Here is a 25327-nt window from a genome sequence, read left to right on the forward strand (position 1 = left end):
TTGATGATTTTTTTTATATTCATTTAATTTACAGGTCAAATTATTTCACAAACATTTAAATCATGTTAAAAATCAACATTATTCAACAAAACATATCAAATTAAATATTCCACGAGTGTGTTTATAAAAACAGCTAAGTTATTATATATCCATAATTGTACCCTTTATGACAGAAATCAACCGTTTTGAAAGTCATACAGACACGTTATGAGCAGATATTCACAATCAGCTTCTTTAGGCACATTTTTATTATTTATCATATGATCAGGTTTACAGTTCACAGAGAGGCTCTGAATCAAAACTCTCTCTCATTACACAGTCATCTAAACGAGTCCATCTGTTACCACTTATAAACATCATCATCATCAACTGTTCAGGCTCTGTCAGAAAAATAGAACAACTCTATGATACATTTGACAGCTAAGTTAATTCATACTAATTTTATTTGTTATAAAAACAGGACAGATCATGTAGAAAAACATGATCCAGTTAGCGCACGATAATCAGTCAGCTGGATTTTGAACATTAGAGCGCACTAAGAACAGTTCATCGTAGCTTCAGAGTTTGAAATGTGTTTGATTAGAAGTAAAAAAAAAATAGGAGAAAGTCGATTGAGGTTTGGACGTCATGTATCCGCCTCACACAACAGGGAGGGAGAATACTAACTCACATGCACAGTGCACACATCTCTTTAACAAACTTCAACATCCTCTGTAAAAGCCTTCAGGCCCACAAACACTTTCACTAACATGCGGATGCACAGACTCGTCTCTAATCAGGAGACAACATGTAGATTTTAAAAACAAGTGCTGCTTCTTGTGTAGTGGATTATCACATTCATTAAAGAGAAGAAGAAGTGACAGGTGTTGGGCTTGGAATGAAAGCGGATTGTTTTAGCTTTTTGATTGGATAACGACTGAAATATTTCAGCAAGATTTATTTATTTTTAAATGGAGACCTTTGTGGATGTTCCTCCCTCTTTAAAAAAACAAAAACATAAACGCTCTCTGACCTCCAGGAGGATGAGAGTAAATCATGCAGTTTGGGTTACGCATCAACTTAAGGCTGAGAGGAAGAGTCAGATCAAATGTAAGACAATGACTGTTAAGGCCTGAGTAGTAAAGAATTCTCTCTGTTCTGAAGAATGCATGTTTTTTTTGTTTGTTGTATTTTAACCCTTTGGTGTTTTCACACATGCACAAACATCCAGAAAACTTCCTGAACTTTTCGGGATCAGCTGCAAGTGTGAGAGCAAACCCCCTAACTTCCCCCTCAGACGTTTTCTGGATTTTTTACTGCGAGCCCCCCAGTAAATACATCCATGTAGCATTGATATAAAGACTAAACTGTCATCATAGTGTCGGACTCTGTCCACCTTGGATCTTTTGGATTTTTTCAGCGTGTTTTTTACATCATGTCTGGCGCCCGATAGGAAACACTTCCTGCCGTGATTAAGCAACTGAGGAAGATTTCAGGGGAAAACTGTCCTGAGGTTTTCTAGAGATTTTCAGGAGTGCATGTGTGTAAACAGCTGTTGTCAAACGTTCATAGTTAGGTTCTGAACTTGGGAGGAAAACAGAAAAGGCTCGTTTTAAGTGACTCACACAGGGGAGCCATGAAGGAAAGACGAAGGGGAAATTAACTTCTAAATTGATTCATCCAAAGGAAACGTGCCACTTTAAGAACTCTTAAAGCTTTGTTGTGCTGGAATAACGACTTCATCGAGACTTTTAGATGTAAATGTGAGTCCAATTCCCTCCATAATGACACAGACCTCCCATTGATTTAGCTCCTCTTCCCCCTCCCATCATCCCCGATCACCAATAAGAATCAAGCTTTCAGTACACAGGGTACTTCAGTGAATGTTAGATTGGACCACTTATAGAGAGAGTATGCTGGTGAGTGACGACCGTCATGAGGATGATAAAAGACGGTTAAGGAGGGCGGAGCTGGAGGGTCACAGCCAGGGGAACAAGGTGCAGGAGTCGGCTCACAGTTTGGCGCGCAGAGGCTTCAGGTACTTGTGGAAGGATTCATGGACCTGAGGAAGGAAAGAAAGTTTGAGTAGAACATTCAGATGCCTCCAGTGTCTGTGTCGTCTGTAAATAATGACCTTGATGTGATCTCTCCTCGGTCGTCTATACTGAAGTAGTCAATGAAACTTTTACCAAAGTACCAGCCATGCTTTGTTTTAATGAAGCTCTCATGTTCAGTCAGGAAGACTTTGTTGCCTTCATGGTCGCTCACTCACATATCTGCTCTCATTCTCTCGAGCTGTCTCGTCAGCTGGCCTCATCTAACCTATTGCATGACGTTCCTCTGTCAGCCAATCATCGTTCTCCTCTCCTTCTAAATATGATTCTCTCTGCCTTTAGTTCCTTCATGCAGATGTTTTCTGCTCCCCATCTCTCTCTCTCTCTCTCTCTCATAGAACAGAGAATAATAACCCTCAACTTATTTCAGAACGTGTGAAACTGAAACCAACAACCTGGCTGCTCTGAACACCAAATCAATCACAACCAGTACCGTTGCCATGGCAATAAGGCTGAGCAGTAATCCAATCGGATGGATAAGAATGGGGGTGTTTGTATAATTTCATGCCTGTGGGTCTGACTGACCTCTGTGGCGTTCAGAGGTGAGTTGCGAGCCCACTCGAACAAGTTCTCGTAGACGTTCCCGTCGTATCGTCCGAGCACCGAGTTCAGCTTCTTGTCGTTGTGGTCAAAGGCGTCCACCAGAGCCACGGCGTTCAGCCTCAGCTGAGACAGCAGCTCCTTGATGCGGACTGAAGACTGCAGCACCTGGGGCACGCTGAGCAGGCCAGCCTGGAATACAACACGAGAAGATGAGGGTTAAAAAGTGCAAAGAAAGAAAGTTAAAGAAGCTGACTGTGTAACAACGATTGATCTGACCTGCAGGAAGTCTCCAGAGTTCCTTGTGACACCCTGCAGGGCGTAGAGCAGAGCCAGGCTGGACAGCACCGAGTGGACGCCTGTGTCCCCGATGTCCCGCAGCTTGTCAGTGAAGAGCTTCACCACCACGTAGTGACAGTGAGCCTGGAGAGATACAGAGAGATAAATATAAACATGAGCAGAATGTGACCCATCCACATGTCGGCCTCAGAGCTCAGCCTCATTCCAGGAATTCACTTTTAATCTGTGAATGAAGCGCTCTCAAAAGCTTTGGAGATTCTTGTAACCACATTTCATTTTCTTAATTTAAATACATTGAAACTCTCTGTCGGCCCTCCTCAGCTGTCCAGTCAAATAATGTCAAAAAACAACTTACTGACAAAACATACATTTTGTTTTTCCGTAACCTGACCAGACGGGATTAGAAATGTAAGAATCAAGGTCTTCCACCAACGTGCATCTAATCTGTCTGCCAAAGTATAAGCAAGCACGAGCGCAAAAAACATCCTGTAATCGTTAAAAAGTAAAACTCTTCCCCAAAAACACACATACGGATCAGAACTTACATCTGAGGCTCTGACCAGGTCGATGGCGCTGTTGTTCCAGGCGTCCTCCTGGCTCTTCCTGCGCTGCAGCTCCTGCTGGATGCTCTTAGCGGCCAGTTCAACCAGACTACACACACACACACACACACACACACACACACCATCAACATCACTGTATTCACCATAAATCATTCAACCGGATATTTATTTACTATATTATTTATTTAGAAGGAACATTTAGAAGGTACAGAAAACAAACGATCACAAACTCAAAATGTCCTTTCTGTTGGGACTATCTGACCGTGTTTGTCCTCCCTCAGTCTGACTCAGTCTGTGCTCACTACACAGCTGACTCTGAATGCCTGAATAATTTAATCTGTGTGTGACTAAGTGTGACAGAATGCAGAGATCAGAGCAAGAGCAGGGAGTCATGTCAGACGGTGAAAAGGTCAAATGAAGAAATGTGGCCGCCAGCAGAGAGGAGCAGATTGAGTCACGCTCTCTGGAAAACTGATTTCTCTCTATCATCGTTTCGTATCAGCAGACAGTGTTACATCATAAGTCCTTACATTTATTACACTGCAGGCATCCAAGGCTGGAGATATAAATGTTTTTTAACTTTGTGTTTGTGTACACGTCTGGCTGCATCATGAGCGTTATTGTTCACATACTTCAGGTGTTACTGGAGGATACCACTAGAGGGCACACCAGAGAGCTCTGTATGAGACTACAGGTCTGACAGGATGTAAACAACAGACACGACAGCACTCAAAGAGGTTCTCATTATAACTGAATATTAACAGCATTAATCAATAGTTACATCAGATGCTGGACAGAACACACCATCACATTCTGATCTCTCCCAGATGTTCTGACTGACACGTTTGTCTCTGTGCAGTGACAATGACACACTGTCCAGATGTGGAAAGCAACAGACTGTAGCTGTTCTCCAAAGCTGCGTCCTGATTCAGGAAAAACCTACAGTGTGCATCAGACCAGTGTCCCTCGCGTACTGTTTCCCACAATGCAAAGCGCAAGGTCAGAGATCAAAATGACAGACAGCAACGTCTTTCCTAATGGGAAATAACCACAATCGGACTAAATCCCACTGAAGATACCACCAGTTATCTTTTCTGATTCTCTAAATTATGAAAATCTAAATTAATCTCTTGGCTTTTTTCCAGACTGTAAGTGAACGCTACGCTGCAGCGGCGTTTGACCTCAGCTGCACTGTTGTTTACTTCCTCATTCAAAGACCAGAAACCAGCTCAATGACTTTGTGTCATGTTGACCCGGGCCGTCCCATCCTCTCTGAATCTACACCTCATCCTGTACATGAGCAGGTCGTGTTTCCTTACAAAAACTCTCATCCTGCTGTATTCTAACAGTCACATGTATCAGTCCTCGTGAATATTTGCAGTGAAGAATGTAAACAGCGGCTGACTCATATTCTGCAGCAGATAGAAATACCTCATCTTGTAGCTGATGGTATCGTTAGCGTGTAGCTGGTTATTCATGTCAGTGTGTTTCATAACCAGTTACTCACAGCAGGAGATTTAAGTGACTCAAACAGTCGTTCCTTACATGGCAGCTCGTAGTTTGTACACCTCCACCAGGCTGGCCAGGTCGTTTATGTCGACCACGGTGGGTCGGGCGGCGACGGGCTGCGGCTGGACCCTCTGGTGCTGCGCTTCGTTGAGGTAGGACACGATGCCGCTCAGCTGCTGGCCCGCTTTAGCCTGCCGGTAGCTCTTCACCAGGTATCTGCACGGACGAGCGTTCAGAGGAAACACAGGAGACGGTTAAAAAAAAAAGTCTGTGTGGTTGATGAGCAAAAACACAAGCCTGTTTACAATCATGGAAATCATCTTTATCGTTGCCATGGTAACACCGGATGTTACGTCCAAGACCGCTGCATAAGGAAGCGTGAGCTGCTGCTGAAAGCTGCCGTACTGATGCTGTAAATCATACTCGGATACATTAACTCGTGTGTGAACAGATTCTCTTCCTCAGGTCGGGTTCACCCGGTCGTCATGACTACGCTCAACTCAGAGTTTGTTTTCATCAGAGAATAGCAGAGAGAATCACTCCCATGATTCCCCGCCAGCCTCGACGTCATCTCTTTTGTTATTGTTGTGATTGAGCGCCCCCTGGATGTGGAATTTACACACTGTCCCTTTAAGAGAAGACTTAGATTTAAAGAGAAGAATCTCACTGCGATGCTTTTCTTTACTGCGTCTGTGTGTGACATGCATTAGTGGAGAGATGTCGGAGTGAGGGAGCTGCTACACAGGGAGAGCTCCAGAGCTGTTTAGGGTTCAGTGCCTTGCTCAAGGGCACCTGGACAGTTCTGGGAAGTGACCTGACGTCTCTCCGGTTCCCCACAGACTGAGCTTCTTTACACCCCTAAGCAGATCTTACTTCACAACAACAACAAATGGGTGGAGACCTGTGCGGACGGTGAACTCGTTTCTTTGTGGTCGTACATTCCCTCTGCGACGAGTTACCTGGCGGTCTGCAGCATCATGACGGTGTTCTCGCCCTCGTAGGTGCACGTGGGCGTGAACTGGACATAAATGTCGGGCAGGGCGCTGCTGCAGGAGTAGCCGTGGCCGCCGCACGACATGCGGCACACCTCGATGCCGGAGTTGGTTTCCCAAGTAGTGAAGGCCTTCAGACCCGCAGACAAAGCATGGAGCTGTGGAGGGAAAAGATTTATACCAGCTCAAACATCGGTCGGAATTAAACTCAAGACGGGAAATTATTATCAGAAAAACATTTCTCTTCCTGCGTTCTAATCATCGTCTCTTCCTTTAACCAATGAGTGATGTCTCACTGTAGGCACCTGTTCTGTTCGACTCGAGGAAACGCTACTCCTTACCACCTGAAGAAATGAGCTTTAAGTGACTCTGAGTTCTCTGAATGATATTTTGCACATCCAGTCCGTACCTCGGGCAGTTTGCTGAAGTCGCCCTCGTTGATGTCTCCACTGATGCGGAGGTAGGTCTCCTTCATATACTGACCGACGAAGTGGAAAGCATAGGCCATCGCCAGCAGGGGAAACAGCTTGTACTGCTGCGTCTGGTAGTCCAGGATCTGAGGCTCCGGCTCCCTGAGGGACAGGGACAGGGACAGGGACAGGGACAGGGTCGTGGGACACACACACACACACACACTTTAGTCATCCAAAATAAATGAAACAAGAGAGTGTTTTGGGAATAAATCCACATTTGGAGCAAAAAAAAAAAGTTTCTCAGAAAGAGTTCAGAGTGAAGCTGCCGGTCTTCACAGAGTACGTTTGTCTCTGACGATCAGGCATAGGTAGAGCACAGTTATGGGTCGTCGCCTCTAAACCGGAATGTCGAGGGTTCGATCCCCAGCTGAGCAATATGTCCAATGTGTGTGTTGTTCTTACTCTCTGATGAACGTCGCTTTGGATTAAAGCATCTGCTCAGTGAATTTAGAATTGTAGAATCTCTTGCTAAATTAAAAACTTTGTAAAACATAACTCTTCGCGAAACGCTTATCGTGGGCTTCCATCAAATACTTTTTGTTCTCTTCACCAGGTTGTCAACTATTTGTGCAATTTGGCACAAGTGTTTTCGACGAGTAGAGAGTGTTTGCAGCAGAAAGCGTCCAAACGGAGATAAAGAGCAGCACCCACCCAGTCTTTTTTCAGAGCGCTCTAGTTAAAAAGAGCGCTCTTTTCTGACATAGTATAGTATATATTATATTATATATTATTATTAGTATAGTATAGCATCCGTATAGTTTTTCCTGCTACAGATCGTGTCTTGTACCCTCATCCTCCTCGTTCCGTGTCTGATCGGGAAATAAACGATCTCAGATATAAAACATGCAGTAAAAAGTAATGGAGTAGTGTCGTTCATACAGCGGCCGTTATCAACGGATTGTTGTCATGGAGACAGGAGGGAAGTGCAGCGCCTTTCTTCTCAGCGCACAAACGCTTCATGTCAACAGTCCTGAGCGCACAGAAAGCACTTTTCTGCCTGAAAAAAATTGCTAGGTGGACACAGGGCCTCATGCACGGTCACCTCCCCTGCTCCCCGTCTGCTTTTAAGAGACACAAAAGTGAAATTATCGACAAAAAGGGCGTGAAAAAAGGTCAGTATTTGACCACCTGTGAATATGATTGGTCCTCTTTGTTTAAAGTTTCTGAACCTTTTGATACTGATAAATAAAAAGAGAGATTGTATGGGTTTAAATCGTGTGGTATCAAACTATCAGACATTTCGACGGCCTTATCAGAGAGTGAGTGGAGAGGGTTTGGGAGGGGCCGGAGGTTCAGTCCTGATAATGGAGGATGTGGTTAGACATTAAATATTTACCAAAGTGACACTTCAACTGCTGCTGTGTTTATTACACCGTTTTTAAACCTTTGACACTCACCAGCAGAATTTAATGAGCTGAGTGCTCAGTTTAAGATCAAGGCCTTATCATCTTTGATTTTGAGTGTCACAGTATAGAATCTGAAGGCACTGACCCCGGTCTGATCTCAGACTGGTGACGGACCGAGCTGTAGCGGATGGCGATGGTACAAGCCTTGGAGAGGGCTCGAGCCGACTCGCCCACGATCATGGAGCGGATGAACACCATGGTGCCGTAGGTGAGCTTGGCACTCGGTGGCTTCACATAGGTTCCATCTGGCTCCACCTGGTGGACGGACAGAGTCATTACAACAGCAGCAGCTCCAGGACATACAGCTTTTCTCTGGTTCTACTTTTTACTGGTTTGTGTTTGAACGCAACACAAAGAAAAAGAAGACGTTACATCACCTTGGCGTATTTCATCAGCATGTTCTCTCGAGGGATTCTGATGTTCTCCAGTTTCAGATAGCCGTTGTCAACCTCGTTAAAGCCAAACTTTGGGCCGATGTCGCCAATGACAACACCTGAGGGAGAGAGAGGGGGAGAGAGAGAGAGATAGAGAGAGGGAGAGAGAAAAGAGAGGGAAAGAGAGAGAGGGGGAGAGAGCAAGAGAGAGAGAGGGGGAGAGAGAGAGAGAGATAGAGAGAGGGAGAGAGAAAAGAGAGGGAGAGAGAGAGAGAGGGGGAGAGAGAGAGGGAGAGAGAGAGAGAGGGGGAGAGAGAGAGAGATAGAGAGAGGGAGAGAGCGGGAGAGAGAAAAGAGAGGGAAAGAGAGAGAGGGGGGGGAGAGAGAGAGGGGGAGAGAGAGGGAGAGAGAGAGAGGCGGAGAGAGAGAGGGAGAGAGAGAGAGGAAGGGAGAGAGAGAGAGAGGGGGGTGAGAGAGAGATAGAGAGAGGGAGAGAGAGGGAGAGAGAAAAGAGAGGGAAAGAGAGAGGGGGAGAGAGAGAGGGGGAGAGAGAGAGAGGCGGAGAGAGAGAGGGAGAGAGAGAGAGGAAGGGAGAGAGGGAGAGAGAGAGAGAGAGGAAGGGAGGGGGGAGGGAGAGCGAGCGAGAGCGAGAGCGAGAGAGAGAGAGAGAGAGAGAGAGAGAGAAATAAATAACACAGTAAAAGGTGGTGGAGTCAGGGAGGTAAAGGAGAGCTGACTCCACGCATCACGACAGATGGAGGTTACCTGGCAGCGGCTCGTGTGTCTTCATATCACGGAGCGGCGTGATGAAAGCGTGCAGACCGTGACAGTTTCCCTGAGTGTACAGCTGAGCCAGAACGATGGCGTGGTTTGACGTCTTTCCAACTAGAAACGAGAAAATGATTCAAAGAGTCAGAACTGGTGCTGTGAACGCCTCACACCCCCTCCACCCTGATCACAGAGGACACCTCACACCCCCTCCACCCTGATCACAGAGGACACCTCACACCCCCTCCACCCTGATCACAGAGGACACCTCACACCCCCTCCACCCTGATCACAGAGGACACCTCACACCCCCTCCACCCTGATCACAGAGGACCCCTCACACCCCCTCCACCCTGATCACAGAGGACCCCTCACACCCCCTCCACCCTGATCACAGAGGACCCCCTCCACCCTGATCACAGAGGACCCCTCACACCCCCTCCACCCTGATCAAAGAGGACACCCTCCACCCTGATCACAGAGGACACCTCACACCCCCTCCACCCTGATCACAGAGGACCCCTCACACCCCCTCCACCCTGATCACAGAGGACGTCTCACACCCCCTCCACCCTGATCACAGAGGACACCTCACACCCCCTCCACCCTGATCACAGAGGACCCCTCACACCCCCTCCACCCTGATCACAGAGGACCCCTCACACCCCCTCCACCCTGATCACAGAGGACCCCCTCCACCCTGATCACAGAGGACCCCCTCCACCCTGATCACAGAGGACACCTCACACCCCCTCCACCCTGATCACAGAGGACCCCCTCCACCCTGATCACAGAGGACCCCCTCCACCCTGATCACAGAGGACACCTCACACCCCCTCCACCCTGATCACAGAGGACCCCCTCCACCCTGATCACAGAGGACACCTCACACCCCCTCCACCCTGATCACAGAGGACCCCCTCCACCCTGATCACAGAGGACCCCCTCCACCCTGATCACAGAGGACACCTCACACCCCCTCCACCCTGATCACAGAGGACCCCCTCCACCCTGATCACAGAGGACCCCTCACACCCCCTCCACCCTGATCACAGAGGACCCCTCACACCCCCTCCACCCTGATCACAGAGGACCCCCTCCACCCTGATCACAGAGGACACCTCACACCCCCTCCACCCTGATCACAGAGGACCCCTCACACCCCCTCCACCCTGATCACAGAGGACCCCTCACACCCCCTCCACCCTGATCACAGAGGACCCCTCACACCCCCTCCACCCTGATCACAGAGGACTCCTCACACCCCCTCCACCCTGATCACAGAGGACCCCTCACACCCCCTCCACCCTGATCACAGAGGACCCCTCACACCCCCTCCACCCTGATCACAGAGGACACCTCACACCCCCTCCACCCTGATCACAGAGGACCCCTCACACCCCCTCCACCCTGATCACAGAGGACCCCTCACACCCCCTCCACCCTGATCACAGAGGACCCCTCACACCCCCTCCACCCTGATCACAGAGGACTCCTCACACCCCCTCCACCCTGATCACAGAGGACCCCCTCCACCCTGATCACAGAGGACCCCCTCCACCCTGATCACAGAGGACCCCTCACACCCCCTCCACCCTGATCACAGAGGACCCCCTCCACCCTGATCACAGAGGATCGTAGTATATTAGAGTGAATCTTGAATCTGGCACTGGTCCAATTCCCAGGCGTCAAAACGACTCACGGTCGGTCGAGGGACAAAAACAGCGGGAAGGTACTCACGTCCTCCGGGCCACCATTTGATGGAGCTGATTGTGGGACTGTTCAAGACAAAATCCTGTGTGGCGGGGTCATAGGTGGCGGTGGTCTCCAGCCCCCTGAGGTGAGTGCCTACAGAGAGACGATAAATCAAAGCCCAACGCACAAACACACAGAGGCACAAAGAGAGTACGGGATGATACAAGAAAAGGAAAAATGACTCATGAATGTTTAACTATTAGCTTTAACAAGTCAAAATCCAAGATGAATCAGTCGTTAACACAATATGTGATCTGATATGATAACATCCAACAGGACAGAAGGAGGAAGTGACAGACGTCATGTTCAGCCCTCCACAGTTTGATATTTAATGAACGGATGAAGAACAAAGTGATGCACTCTGTGGATGTTTGACAGATCTAAAAACATGTAACAATCATTTTTCATTCATGCAACACCTCAAACATGCCGTTTGCATCGATCAGCAGAGAAATACAGGAGGACAAGGGGGCACAAAGATGCGTTTCCTCGTCTGAGTTAAGTCTAATGGAACTACTCGAGGTGTTACTCTGACCTACGGCCAAACACAGATCTGAGACTAACGCTAAAACAAAACGTAAAAACACAAAGAAAAGACAACTTGAAACCGTGATGAGAGGGCGAGAGAGAGGGCTGTCTTTAGAGGATGATCTGATGCACACTCGTGGGGAGGTTTTTCTACCAGCTGGTGACAGACGAGGATGTTTTTTTTCACAGGTCGTACTCTGGCCGACATTCCTCTCTGATTTGATCTCTTCACACAGGTTGTTAATAAGTGAAGCTACAGAATAATAGATGTTAATGTGGATGTTTGGTGAACGTTTGTAAGCATTTTAACTTTAAGCTGGTTAGAAAATGAACCTCAACATGAGATGTGTTTACAACTTGTAGGTCCACTTGTGACGCCTCGACTGGATTGACTGATTTGAAGTAGAAATGATGGAAAAACAAAAACTCTCTTCAGATCATGATGGATGAGAGAGAAAGAAACCAGGATGAAAACAACATCTGTCTTACTATTTGTCTGTTGTTGACATCAGAGTACGACCCGTTTAAAAAGTCACGCTGACAATTGATGAGAGCAGTCCAAGGTCACGTCCAGCTCACAACAATGACAGCGCCCCCATGTGGGTGGAAACGAGAGTGGTGACAGAACCGGCCGCTGTTTCACAGAATTTGGTACTTTTTCAAATACACAGTGTACGATATTTCCCCCCGCAAAAGGTCAAAGCTTGGAGGCTTTGGGGTCGACAGTGCAGAGGACAAGGTGAAGGTGGCAAATTGTGGGACCGGCTTGCTGTGTGTGCTTGACTCTTAATCAGCAGACTCTAAGCGTCAAGAACCTGGAGGGATTGCTCTCATCAATGGCAAAACCAAAGAAACCAAACGATCCCCGTTTTTTATTTTTTGTTTTTTGGACTGGCTCCTGAGAGTTTGGACTCTGGATCATTTTTACCGTGGCCCATCTCGGTCTGAGCGTAGGTGCCGATGATCTCGAGGTTCCAGGCGGGCATGAAGAAGCGGTCCATTTGCTCGGGGGTGGCCTGGTTGAGCAGTGTGGGCAGGAACATCCCCAGATGGAGATCCAGGGGCTCAGGCCTGTCCGGGTGCACACAGCTGGGCCGTGCAGCACAAAGGAGGAGGAGGGAGTGAGGAAAGTAGGTAAAGCAGAGAGGGGGCAAAGAGGGAGATAGATAGGAAAATTTATAGAAAAATTGGAGGGTGAGGAGTTTTTTTTTAACAAAAAAAAACCCACAGGAAGGATTATAGGTGATTATTTACGTGTGGGTCACATCAAGAATTTTAAATTTAAAATGTCATGCATATTGGAATTACTGATACGATCACATTGGTTTGAAATTCTTTCATTTTTGATTTTATGTCATTCTGTCTCGAGAAGCTGCAGTCTTTATACCTCAGTGTCTCAGTTTAGGACGTTCTGGTCTGCGTCTGTTTCTGACTGAAGGCTGACGCTCCTGTTTACATCCTTTAGACCAAAGAGTCCCCCCCCCCCGAACTTCACAATCAAACTTCACGTTGAAAACCTCAAAAGAGAGAGGAGAGATACTGACATGATAAAGATTCTCTGGACATCTAGTTGGATGTTGAATCCTCCAAAAATGAGTCTGCATATATGTTTTCTTACTGAACAGGTGAACTCATTTCGTCACGGGAGTCACTCCAAAACATAAACGTTGCGCATTATCACCCACACAAACTTTAAGGTCGCATATCCTCCTCCTCCTCCTCTTCTTCAGTGTAAATAAGTCTCAGAGCTCCCCAAAACATGCGTGTGAAGTGTCTTGTTCTAAATCCACTCTGATCCTGTATTTGATCATGTCTATAAACCCCTCTATTTCAGCCCTGCTCAGAATAGGCTGTTTCTGTGTCTGTACCTTTAAATATGTAAATGAGCTGTGTCTGACCACGCCCCCTCTCTGGAAGGGCTCGGGTGTACTCGGTGCTTTCTCGCTCCATGTCCTATTGTTTACGGTGAGAAGGCAGACTCAGAGGGCAGAACAAACACCTAGCTGTGGGAGTGTCACCCACATGGGGGAGGGGCTACTGCCCTTTGTGATGTCATGAAGGGAAAATCTCCAAATGGCCTGTTTGAGGACACATTTTCTGAAAAGTGGAGCAGGTAAAAGACGGAGAGGATGGACTTTTCTCATCATTTGTAGACAGACTAGAGACACATTAATGTTAGAGAAACAAGGTGAAGTGGAGTTTACAGAATATGTGACCTTTAAACTTTATATATTCAGGATCTAATGTTCTGTGTTTATAATCTTATAAACATCAGATTAAAACAATAAGACGTTTACAATAAAGAAATGCCATCAAACATTTAAACATGGAGATTTATTCCTCATATTATGGAGTCTCTGTAACGATATTTAAGTAGACAACAGATTATGTGAGTGACATGAAACCATGGTTGCATAAAGTTTCTGTTTCTGTGGGCATGAGGACAGTCTGTACCCTCTGAAACGAGGGGGGCTTCATTCAGCTGAGGCAGAGCAGAGGGACCGGTTTGAGAAAGGCCCCCCTTGTGTTCCCCTGTTCACTGATACTCTTGACCTTTGGTCCAAACATGCCAAAACGCAGGTTAAAAAAAATGTCCTTCAGAGAACAAACTTTCAGAGTAGCTCTGGTGAGACTCACAAGAACATCCATTTGGCTTTGTTTCAGAGGGGCAGCTAACAAAAAGCTGGCTTGGCCTACATTTTCTCTCACTGCAGATTCCCCCGGCCTCTCAGATTCCAAAAGAGACAATACCAGGCCGGAGCTCGCAGAAGCACGTACTTCTGCAGCACGTGACCAACCTTCACTTGTTTATAAAATAATATTTGACACATCAGCACGACTTCTCCTCCACTTCTGAATCTGCTCAGCAGCAAATCCAAAGACAGAGTTCATCATTTGCAAACAGATGGAAAGTAATCAAGACACACATGACATCATGATTCATTACATGAGGGAAGGGATGGGAGAGTTGTGAGGAGTAAAGCAGCAGAACCAACTAGTCCAGTATGGAGAACGGTTTTAAACGGACAAGAACGACTCCACTCATTTCATGTTAAAAGCTAGCTAACCTGAAACTGTGACAGTGAGCCACTAGTGGAGTGACGTTAATAAATCAGATATGGCTACACGTATTAGTCACAAATTAACATCTTTTGTTAGACCACAGGTGTGATTGTTAGAACAAACATGCTACATTTGTTAGCCTACATATAGGTACATGATTTAGATCTGTCAAACACATACAAGGAATCACCAGAACAGTTTTCACCACCTGCTGAGACTGGACTTTTGTTCTTTTTCCCGGGAACACAAATTTGTTTTTTTACTGAAGGTGTGTCTGAGGGCCTGACATGACTAAGTAGTAACTGAATTAAGGGCTTTGAGTCCAGGACTGACCGTGACCAATCTCAGTTTGGGCGTACGTGCCCAGGACCTGGAAGGACTCGGCCAGAGGTATCCACTTCCGGGCCTGCTGAGGGTCACACTGGTTGTACAGGGTTGGGAGGAACATGGCAAAGTGTAGCCCAAGGGCCTCGTTATGGTGGCCCCTATATATACTGGGGGGGAAGGGAGAGTATAGGAGACACAACTTTAGGTCAGGCTTGTTGTTTTTTTAAAGATTACTGGTTTATTCTCTGACGATGTGATTGTTATGGCTGAGTTCATCTCGAGCATACAATCTTGTTTTTTTTAGCTTGGTCATGTTTTCCTCTCTAAAAGTCACACTGTCTTGCAGATCTCAGTGAAAGCTTAACTCACTAATCTAAAATCGACATTGTTCATAAAAGCAGCATTTCTTTAAAAGGATGACCTATCGCATCGTTAATAATTATATAACTGGTACGAGCAGACATTGCACACCCTCTGACACAGTTTTTAATCTAATGCTGGACTTTGCTCAACCTGACTTTAACAACACACAAGCTTTTATTTCCCCCCCAACACTGTATATGTCTAAACCAGCCTGATTGTTAAGTTGTCTGAGGACAGCGTTGAGACTCATCACAGTCGTTCTGCTGCACATCACATCGCTTCACTTGCTTTTAATGTAAGGTTGCACAACAAAAAGGTTCTGCTGTCCTTATTCACACCCCGGCACAACTTCGTCACCATTTCTGCAGCAAACCCAAAGACAGAGGTGTTTAAGCTGCAGAAAGATGCAAAGCAGCGTAGACACACAAAAAGCGTCATCATCAGTGCATTGTCATTTTTTACAATGAGGGCATGGGAGAGAGATTAGCGCAGGAAAGCAGCAGCGTTGGTGGGCAGAATGTGTTGGAATGGACCAAAGTGAACTTCTGGATTTTGTTTTAAAATGCCAGCGGTCAAAGTGCGATCTTTAATAGAGCAGCTTCCTCTATGTGTACTTAAAAGGGGTGTAATGGGTTCACACTCAGCAGTACCTTCACCCTAATCCAAGTGGTGGATTGGACTGCTAGCTAACTGATGTTAAATAGAAAATGAAGAAGAGTAATATACGGTAGCTTGAAGACACGGCCTGCTTCTTTGGGAACGCACTGCAGTGGGGTTTTTCATGCCGAACATGCTTATGAAATGCTTACAAAGGTGGCATCACCCAAAGGTTCAATCATGGGAGCTATCCAAAAGAAAACAGGTTTCCAAGAACTCATCCCCGCTTTTTTCAAAAGTTCTCTGGATGTTTATGAACTTTAGTATTGATCCAAAACCAAGGATTTAAGCTTTCAGATATTTGTATTGTATGTTTCTATCTGCTACAGAGGCTGAGAAATCAAGATTGGGTGTTTTTTTTATTTTGGGAGTCCTTAAGTCTAAATGGTCTCAACTGGCACTTGCATTACTGTCGGAACCTGGAAATATGTTACCCAGACTTTTTGTTCCATTTTCTTCCTGTTAAACCGAACAGTTTGAACCATTACACCCCTAGTACCTTGCAAGTACCTTCCGTTGGTTGAATGAACGCATAAACACAATTTTTAGAAAACCTACTTGCAACTGACATGATTTGGATCTGTCAAACACATGACTTTTTTTTTTGCACACCTGCTAAATGGGGGCCTTTTTTTCCTGCCCCAAACATCAAGGTGCCCAAGCATTACAAAACAAATGTGGGGTAACATGCCAGCTTGATGGAGTTGTTTGAGGACCTTACACAAAAAGCAAGTAAAGAAGTTAAGGTTTGAGTCCAGGACTGACCGTGACCCAACTCGGTTTGGGCATAAGTGCCAATGGCCTGGAAGGACTCGGCCAGAGGTATCCACTTCCGGGCCTGCTGAGGGTCGCACTGGTTGTACAGGGTTGGGAGGAACATGGCAAAGTGTAGCCCAAGGGCCTCGTTATGGTGGCCCCTATATATACTGGGGGGGAAGGGAGAGTATAGGAGACACAACTTTAGGTCAGGCTTGTTGTTTTTTTAAAGATTACTGGTTTATTCTCTGACGATTTGATTGTTATGGCTGAGTTCATCTCGAGCATACAATCTTGTTTTTTTTAGCTTGGTCATGTTTTCCTCTCTAAAAGTCACACTGTCTTGCAGATCTCAGTGAAAGCTTAACTCACTAATCTAAAATCGACATTGTTCATAAAAGCAGCATTTCTTTAAAAGGATGACCTATCGCATCGTTAATAATTATATAACTGGTACGAGCAGACATTGCACACCCTCTGACACAGTTTTTAATCTAATGCTGGACTTTGCTCAACCTGACTTTAACAACACACAAGCTTTTATTTCCCCCCCAACACTGTAAATGTCTAAACCAGCCTGATTGTTAAGTTGTCTGAGGACAGCGTTGAGACTCATCACAGTCGTTCTGCTGCACATCACATCGCTTCACTTGCTTTTAATGTAAGGTTGCACAACAAAAGGTTCTGCTGTCCTTATTCACACCCCGACACAACTTTGTCACCATTTCTGCAGCAAACCCAAAGACAGAGGTGTTTAAGCTGCAGAAAGATGCAAAGCAGCGTAGACACACAAAAAGCGTCATCATCAGTGCATTGTCATTTTTTACAATGAGGGCATGGGAGAGAGATTAGCGCAGGAAAGCAGCAGCGTTGGTGGGCAGAATGTGTTGGAATGGACCAAAGTGAACTTCTGGATTTTGTTTTAAAATGCCAGCGGTCAAAGTGCGATCTTTAATAGAGCAGCTTCCTCTATGTGTACTTAAAAGGGGTGTAATGGGTTCACACTCAGCAGTACCTTCACCCTAATCCAAGTGGTGGATTGGACTGCTAGCTAACTGATGTTAAATAGAAAATGAAGAAGAGTAATATACGGTAGCTTGAAGACACGGCCTGCTTCTTTGGGAACGCACTGCAGTGGGGTTTTTCATGCCGAACATGCTTATGAAATGCTTACAAAGGTGGCATCACCCAAAGGTTCAATCATGGGAGCTATCCAAAAGAAAACAGGTTTCCAAGAACTCATCCCCGCTTTTTTCAAAAGTTCTCTGGATGTTTATGAACTTTAGTATTGATCCAAAACCAAGGATTTAAGCTTTCAGATATTTGTATTGTATGTTTCTATCTGCTACAGAGGCTGAGAAATCAAGATTGGGTATTTTTTTTATTTTGGGAGTCCTTAAGTCTAAATGGTCTCAACTGGCACTTGCATTACTGTCGGAACCTGGAAATATGTTACCCAGACTTTTTGTTCCATTTTCTTCCTGTTAAACCGAACAGTTTGAACCATTACACCCCTAGTACTTTGCAAGTACCTTCCGTTGGTTGAATGAACGCATAAACACAATTTTTAGAAAACCTACTTGCAACTGACATGATTTGGATCTGTCAAACACATGACTTTTTTTTCCTGCCCCAAACATCAAGGTGCCCAAGCATTACAAAACAAATGTGGGGTAACATGCCAGCTTGATGGAGTTGTTTGAGGACCTTACACAAAAAGCAAGTAAAGAAGTTAAGGTTTGAGTCCAGGACTGACCGTGACCCAACTCGGTTTGGGCATAAGTGCCAATGGCCTGGAAGGACTCTGCCAGAGGTATCCACTTCCGGGCCTGCTGAGGGTCGCACTGGTTGTACAGGGTTGGGAGGAACATGCTAAAGTGTAGCCCAAAGGCCTCACGTTGGTTTCCCTTGATCATACTGAGTAAAGGGAGAGTATAGAAGACAACTTCAAGGTCAGTTTACTCTTAATCTGTGTTCTAACCTCTCTCCATTTTTCAAAAGCATCTCCAATATTGATCCTAGTTTGAGCACGTTTCTGCTCGTGGAGCTTATTAGAAACATGCAGAGGCTTTTTAGGTCGGGTACAATCACTTCTATCTGAACCACTTCTCTTGACCCGCTTCCATCGCTGCAACACCTGTTCACCTGATAATTCAATTTTATTTGTATAGCGTCAACTCATAACAAGTGTTATCTCAAGACACTTTACAAAAAGCAGGTAAAATACCTTACTTATTGCTATATTACAATGTGATAACTGCTCTCATATCTGGCAAACCGAGGGGCGTCCAAAACGGCCGTGTGGGGGTTCTTAAAAGCGCCTACCTTCTCTGGTCCAAACAAATCCAGAGCATTCAGGAGCAGAATCTAAAGTTAGAAGGAGGACATACTGGCTGCTGCACTGTTGTCAGAGAAGCCAGCACTTCAACATAGCATGTTTCCTTAATGTCTGATCATATAGTAAGCTCACTTTATAATTTCACTCACCACACATCTCACTGATTAACCCTTTAAGATTTATAAACGGTGTAATGGCTGACTTATTATTTGAGGCACTGAAAGATAATGTGACTTTTAGGGCTGAATTGTATGCTTAAGATAAACTCAGTGGATACAATCATGTGAAAATGTCTTCAGTGTGCTGTAGGAGTTCAATGTGATTCTTGGAAAACTCAAATGACATCAATACCTGTTCTGATATCAAGTACCTCCAATACAAGTTCTAGGCACCCTAAAGGTCTTTTGCACCTTCATTAAATTTGCCTTAAGTGATTTGTTGGCTCCAGTATTTTCTTTGGATCCTGTCTTGAAGAAGGTATCCACTGAATTTTATTTTTGTACGTCTGAAGTCCTTTTCCGAGTGCAGCGACCTCCATTTGTGGAGGGACTGAATCGCAGGAGTTTCCTTCTACTGTTCTTTAAATGCTAATTCATTTCTGCATTTTAAGACTCGTTACTGTGGCGCTCCATTTACAAGAAATTATCCAATATTGGAAGAACAATTGGAAGGACGTCTATTCTTCTCTGGTATGGAAACAGGTGTTGATATAGTTTGAATTAAACTAGTCTTGTCTAAGTTTAAAATTCTGGTATAATTTGTGACAACCCTAATTCTGTCTGGAAACATATTTCTGTCTTTTTCATTGCCTCCTGGGGCTTCTTTCTCAATTCTGATTTAAGGACTTCTTCGATGCTGATTGCCCAATCATACAATCACTTAACCATCCAGAGGCCCAGCAAGGTACGTGGGGTGCTAATCTCATCCAGGATGATCCACACTCCAAGCAGTTGAAATGAATTTGTAGGATATACAGTTGCAGGAAAAAGTATGTGAACCCTTTGGAATTTCTTAGTTTTCTGATTAAATTGGTCATAAAATGTGTTCTGATCTTCATCTAAGTCTCAACAATAGACAAACACAGTCTGCTTAAACTAATACAACACAAACAGTTATATGTTTTCATGTTTTTGTTGAACACAACATGTAAACATTCACAGTGCAGGGTGGAAAAAGTATGAGAACCTAGGCAAATGACTTCTCCAAGAGCTAATTGGAGTCAGGAGTCAGCCAACCTGCAGTCCAATCAATGAGACGAGATTGGAGGTGTTGGTTAAAGCTGCCCTGCCCTATAAAAAAACACACTCCAGTTTTGAGTTTGCTACTCTCAAGAAGCATTGCCTGATGTGAACCATGCCTCGCACAAAAGAGCTCTCAGAAGACCTACGATTAAGAATTGTTGACTTACATAAAGCTGGAAAGGGTTACAAAAGAATCTCTTGATGTTCATCAGTCCACGGGAAGACAAATTGTCTATAAATAGAGAAAGTTCAGCACTGTTGCTACTCTCCCTAGAGTGGCCGTCCTGTAAAGATGACTGCAAGAGCACAGCGCAGAATGCTCAATGAGGTGAAGAAGAATCCTAGAGTGTCAGCTAAAGACTTACACAAATCTCTGGCACGTGGAGGGGGCATCATGGTTTGGGGCTGCTTTGCTGCATCAGGGCCTGGACAGATTTCTATCATCGACGGAAAAATGAATTCCCAAGTTTATCAAGACATTTTGCAGGAAAACTTAAGGCCATCTGTCCACCAAGTGAAGCTCAACAGAAGATGGGTGATGCAACAGGACAACGACCCAAAGCACAGAAGTAAATCAACAACAGAATGGCTTCAACAGAAGACAATACGCCTTCTGGAGTGGCCCAGTCAGAGTCCTGACCTCAACCCGATAGAGATGCTGTGGCATGACCTCAAGAGAGCGATTCACACCAGACATCCCGAGAATATTGCTGAACTGAAAAAGTTTTGTAAAGAGGAATGGTCCACAATTCCTCCTGACCGATGTGCAGGTCTGATCTGCAACTACAGGAAACGTTTGGTTGAGGTTATTGCTGCCAAAGGAGGGTCAACCAGTTATTAAATCCAAGGGTTCACATACTTTTTCCACCCTGCACTGTGAATGTTTACATGTTGTGTTCAATAAAAACATATAACTGTTTGTGTTGTATTAGTTTAAGCAGACTGTGTTTGTCTATTGTTGAGACTTAGATGAAGATCAGAACACATTTTATGGCCAATTTATGTAGAAAACTAGGAAATTCCAAAGGGTTCACATACTTTTTCTTGCAACTGTAAATAAGTAAGTGCTGCTTAATAAAAGCATGGTTTAGGAACAAAGCACACTGAAAGTCTCAAAGAGTCTTGTGATGTACAAACAGTTTCAGTGTGTTTTAAAATGTTCTTAAACTCTACACTTGTGTCAATAGAAAATCATTTTGAACTCTACCATAGAGCTCATCTTAAATCTGTCTGGTACAGTCCACCTGCATGCATGTCAGAGGAGTGCATACCCTGACACACTTTGATGAACTTTGCCCCCACTGACTATTTGACTCTCGGCTACAAACAGCTTCGAATGTTGTTCTATAACCAGTGATTCCTAAACCCTTCTATTGTCCAGTTGTCTGGTAGAGGAACAGGATAGTTGTGGAGCCTGTGTGATAGAAATGGTTACCATATCGAACCCATTTGTGTAAAAGAGGGTATTCTATTTTTGTTGTTAAATGCACTATAATCATATTATATATATTTACAAAGCCCTATACATTAACCCTATTTTGTTCTAACATCAAGACTGTCGATTAAGGCTCTGCTTGTATTATGCAGGCTCTATGGCAAGCCATTTAAAGATTGAATAACTAGACTGGGCAGCTGTGGCTCAGTGGTAGAGTCGGTCGCCTCTCAACCAGAAGATAAGGGGCTGAGCCACATGTCAAATTGTCCTTGGGCAAAACACTGAACCCCAAGCTGCTCCCGCTGGTACGTCAATGTGTGAATGTGGATTTGTCGCGATAAATTCAGACTTATGCAGTGTGTTTGTTGTGAATGCTCATGAAGTGTTTACGATGAAATTGGGATGTATTGCACAGCCCTAGTGTGTGTCTGAAACTATTGCAACACTGAGTGCTTCTGCAACACCGAAATGCAATATGATCTCACACCACAGCTACAGGTGTATTATGTAAGTACAAAGGTGTGATGACCACAGAACTTTGTTACAGCACTGTTGAGTAACTGCAAACTGAAAAGGACTTGCTAGTAAGAATATCACTCTGAATATGTGAATCACAATTGTCACTAATGTGAAAACAGCTGGATTAGAGAAATGTTAGTAAGGATATCTGGTATATAATTCTAATTGGAGAATGTCTAGAATTAAATCAAATGTTCAAACGGCTTGCCATAGAGACCAAACTACATCAACAAACACCTGTTGCTTTATAGACGCTCAAACTGTTTTGCAGATTGCGCTTCAGTTAAAAAAAAACAACCAGGTTGTGTATATTATATGATTACTGTGGTAGAGTGCAATCAGGGTGAAGAGCCATTACAGCTGAATGGTTCAACATCACATGTCCATCATTTAAATGAAGCGACTCCTCTTATTACGTCTCTCAGAGGTCTCAATAGTTCGCTTCATATAAAGACATTGAGTCGGCAAATATGAAAAGTGAAATGAAGAGTAGACATACTAGATCTGAGTCTTTGTTTCATCACCGCCCTCAGGAGAGCAAAAACAGCAGAATTACTCCCACAAAGCAGAAATAGTTGCTCATTGTGTGTTACCTCTCTGTTTATGAGGGCAAAGGAACAACTTTGATCTATATTTTGATCTCCTTGGGACAAAACAAATCATGTTAAAGCAGTACAGTTCTCTATCAAAATCAACAGGCTCAGATTTTACCCAAACCCAAAACCCTCTGTGAGAACTTGTTAATCAACACATACGACATCACCCCTGGTTCTGAGGTCTTCTTGTGTCTAACATCAATGAGGTTTTTACTCTTCTGGATGTACAGTGTAACTGTGGCCTGCCGGCTCCTTTACCACATACTTCTTATAGCAGTAGATCTCCTCGGGGTCTGCGATGCCGTACTCCCTGAGCTTCAGGATCATTTGGGCACTTTTCCTGACAGCCTGGTCATAACGCTCACTGCGGGACAGGAAACACGGGTTCTCCTCCTTGAAGTCCGGGTCGCTGAGAACCATTGACTCTGGAGAGGAGAATGGAAAGGAAATTAGAAATGGGGCTCTTGTAGTATGCAACTGCTAAATAATTATTAAATTGGGTATCTTGTACATATGTAGGACGTGGATATCCAGACATAATGAAAGGATAATTTTGCCTGAATTTGGAGGATAAAACCAGCGTATCCTTTTCTAACCTCAGCATCCTTTAAGCTTTCATTCACACAGGAGTGTAGTCTGATGCAGAACTTCATAAACATAAGACAATCCTGATGTATTCATGAATATTTAATCAGACATTACTAAAATAAGTCACTGCATGATGGTTGATCTTAAAGGAGCAGTATGTAACTCTGACCCCTAGTGTTTAAAATGGGTACTGCAGTCTAAATTCTAAACATCATAGAGAGCTGTCTCCCCCCCCCCCCCCCCCCTCCTCTCTAGAGTGGATGCTCACTCAGGTCACCATGTGGTGGACTCTGAAGCTTCAGTGTTTATCCAGCTCTGCATGGGTCTGTAAACCTTTCTGTGTTCTAACCTCTCTCCATTTTTCAAAAGCATCTCCAATATTGATCCTAGTTTGAGCACGTTTCTGCTCGTGGAGCTTATTAGAAACATGCAGAGGCTTTTTAGGTCGGGTACAATCACTTCTATCTGAACCACTTCTCTTGCCCGCTTCCATCGCTGCAACACCTGTGTGTATGCAAATGTATTTCCATATCTTTTGTGTTTATGGTTTTATCATACAGTCATCATATCTGTGGTGCATCGGGCTTTTATGATCATGCTGCAAGTAATATAATTTCATCGCTGTGTACTAAATGTAAAAGATCATCTACAGTAGGTGCAAGAGTAAAAATACAGACTACAAACTCTCAGTGTTTCAGGTCGGCTTCACACTCTTCCCACGATGTTGAAAACAGGATGATCGAGATTAAACACCTATTGTGCTGCATGCTGTGTTGCGCTTTGATCAAAGGGTTTTGTCATGTTTGGTAAATGTTTCAAAGTGTTTGTTGTTCAGAGTACATCACCCCTACCTCAAAAACAAAGGTAGTTTATTTGTTGTTTATTTAGTATTATTAGCATGTATCATGTGGCAGTAGCTCAGTTTGTAGGGAACTAAGTTGGGAACCGGATCCCAACTTAGGAGACCCAGTGCGGACAAAGTCTGGAAATTGGTCTGGTAGCTGGAGAGGTTCCAGTTCACTTCCTGAGCCCGACCGAGGTGCCCTTCAGCAAGGCATTGACCCCCCACCTGCTCTCGCTGTGGGCAGCCACCTCTGATATCTCTCCATTACCACTACGCGCTGCTCCGTTTCAAAAACGCTGCCAGTCTATTTTCGACGGGAGTACGCTGTCGACCCGGACAGAACCGAACGACCCGGACAGGAAGTCAGAGAAGGAAACACACAGAGCGTTTGGTCTCAAAATAAAACACAACATACGGAATCACGATCGTATTTGTCCTCACTTTATCAACAACAAACAACAAATCATCCTCAGAAAGTCAAACTCTGTATTCTCTGATCGTGGCGTTCTCCTGTGACGCGAGTTCAGCTGCGCTTCGTCGGCTCACTTTGCAGAAACGGATCAGCTGGAGCAGGGAGCACGCCGTCCGACTGAGCAAAACTGTGGCACGCACAGAGGATGTGGAAATTGGGGGTTAGTGCATGTATATAGGGTCGGATCGTGAATCGTATCGTGAGTTGAGTGAATCGTTACATCCCTACTTAACATCAATCAAAACAATCGTGATTATGATATCACTTAACTTTTTAAAACTACTCATTTGTTAACAATTACACACGCCGAATTAACCTCCTTGTACTGCTTAATAGACAAGACATTAATACTTTCAGAAACAACACCTTTAATGGGATTTTAGGGGGACACTTTGCCTAAAAACGTTTAAATTTAGATGAGGTCAGGTCAACTTATAATGTTTATAAAGCTAGAGGGTCGTTAGCAACCACCTAGCAAATGAGCTTTTTCCCATCAATACTTTATGTCTAATAAACATCTCTACTGCCATATTCATCACCTAAAGTTTGTAAAGTGTCCGTGCGTGAAGGACTAAAAACACTCACCAATTTCTCGCCTCCTTTTTGTCTTTTCTGGGCCTCCGTCCAGAATGTAGGTGAGTTTCTCGACGTCAAAAGTGGCATTTTTCCGCTCTTTCAAAATATCGGGATTCATGGTTGGTTATCCGAGTGAAGTGTTGATGTTTTAAGTGTTCGGTAAGAAGGATCCTATGCGGAGAGGTGGGTTGTGTAACCTCCGGCAGCAGCTCCAACCCCTGACAAGTGCTCCTGACACGGCCTCCTCTTTG

General features: G+C 44.8%; 1 protein-coding gene across 4 annotated transcripts; it reads right to left on the minus strand.

Annotated features, from left to right (window-relative positions):
- On the minus strand, positions 1 to 25323 carry acox1 (acyl-CoA oxidase 1, palmitoyl). Of its 4 annotated transcripts, none has more exons than XM_020656541.3 (14): positions 25086 to 25323; positions 22862 to 23021; positions 12230 to 12390; positions 10759 to 10866; positions 9016 to 9135; positions 8254 to 8369; positions 7962 to 8131; positions 6407 to 6569; positions 5965 to 6155; positions 5042 to 5221; positions 3479 to 3584; positions 2913 to 3056; positions 2619 to 2825; positions 1 to 2041 (listed from the first exon to the last, which is right to left on the minus strand). In XM_020656541.3, exons 1-14 carry the CDS (start codon positions 25192 to 25194, stop codon positions 1991 to 1993), a joined length of 1986 nt encoding a protein of 661 aa, XP_020512197.1. In that variant the 5' UTR covers positions 25195 to 25323; the 3' UTR covers positions 1 to 1990. The 4 variants fall into 4 exon arrangements, with proteins under 4 accessions (XP_020512197.1, XP_020512198.1, XP_065815967.1 ...); XM_020656542.3 differs by lacking the exon at positions 12230 to 12390 and adding an exon at positions 14698 to 14858; XM_065959895.1 differs by lacking the exon at positions 12230 to 12390 and adding an exon at positions 16477 to 16637.
- Between the last annotated feature and the right edge of the window lie 4 nt (positions 25324 to 25327).

This window comes from Labrus bergylta, chromosome 1, assembly GCF_963930695.1.
Source record: "Labrus bergylta chromosome 1, fLabBer1.1, whole genome shotgun sequence".
NCBI classification, from domain to species: domain Eukaryota; kingdom Metazoa; phylum Chordata; class Actinopteri; order Labriformes; family Labridae; genus Labrus; species Labrus bergylta.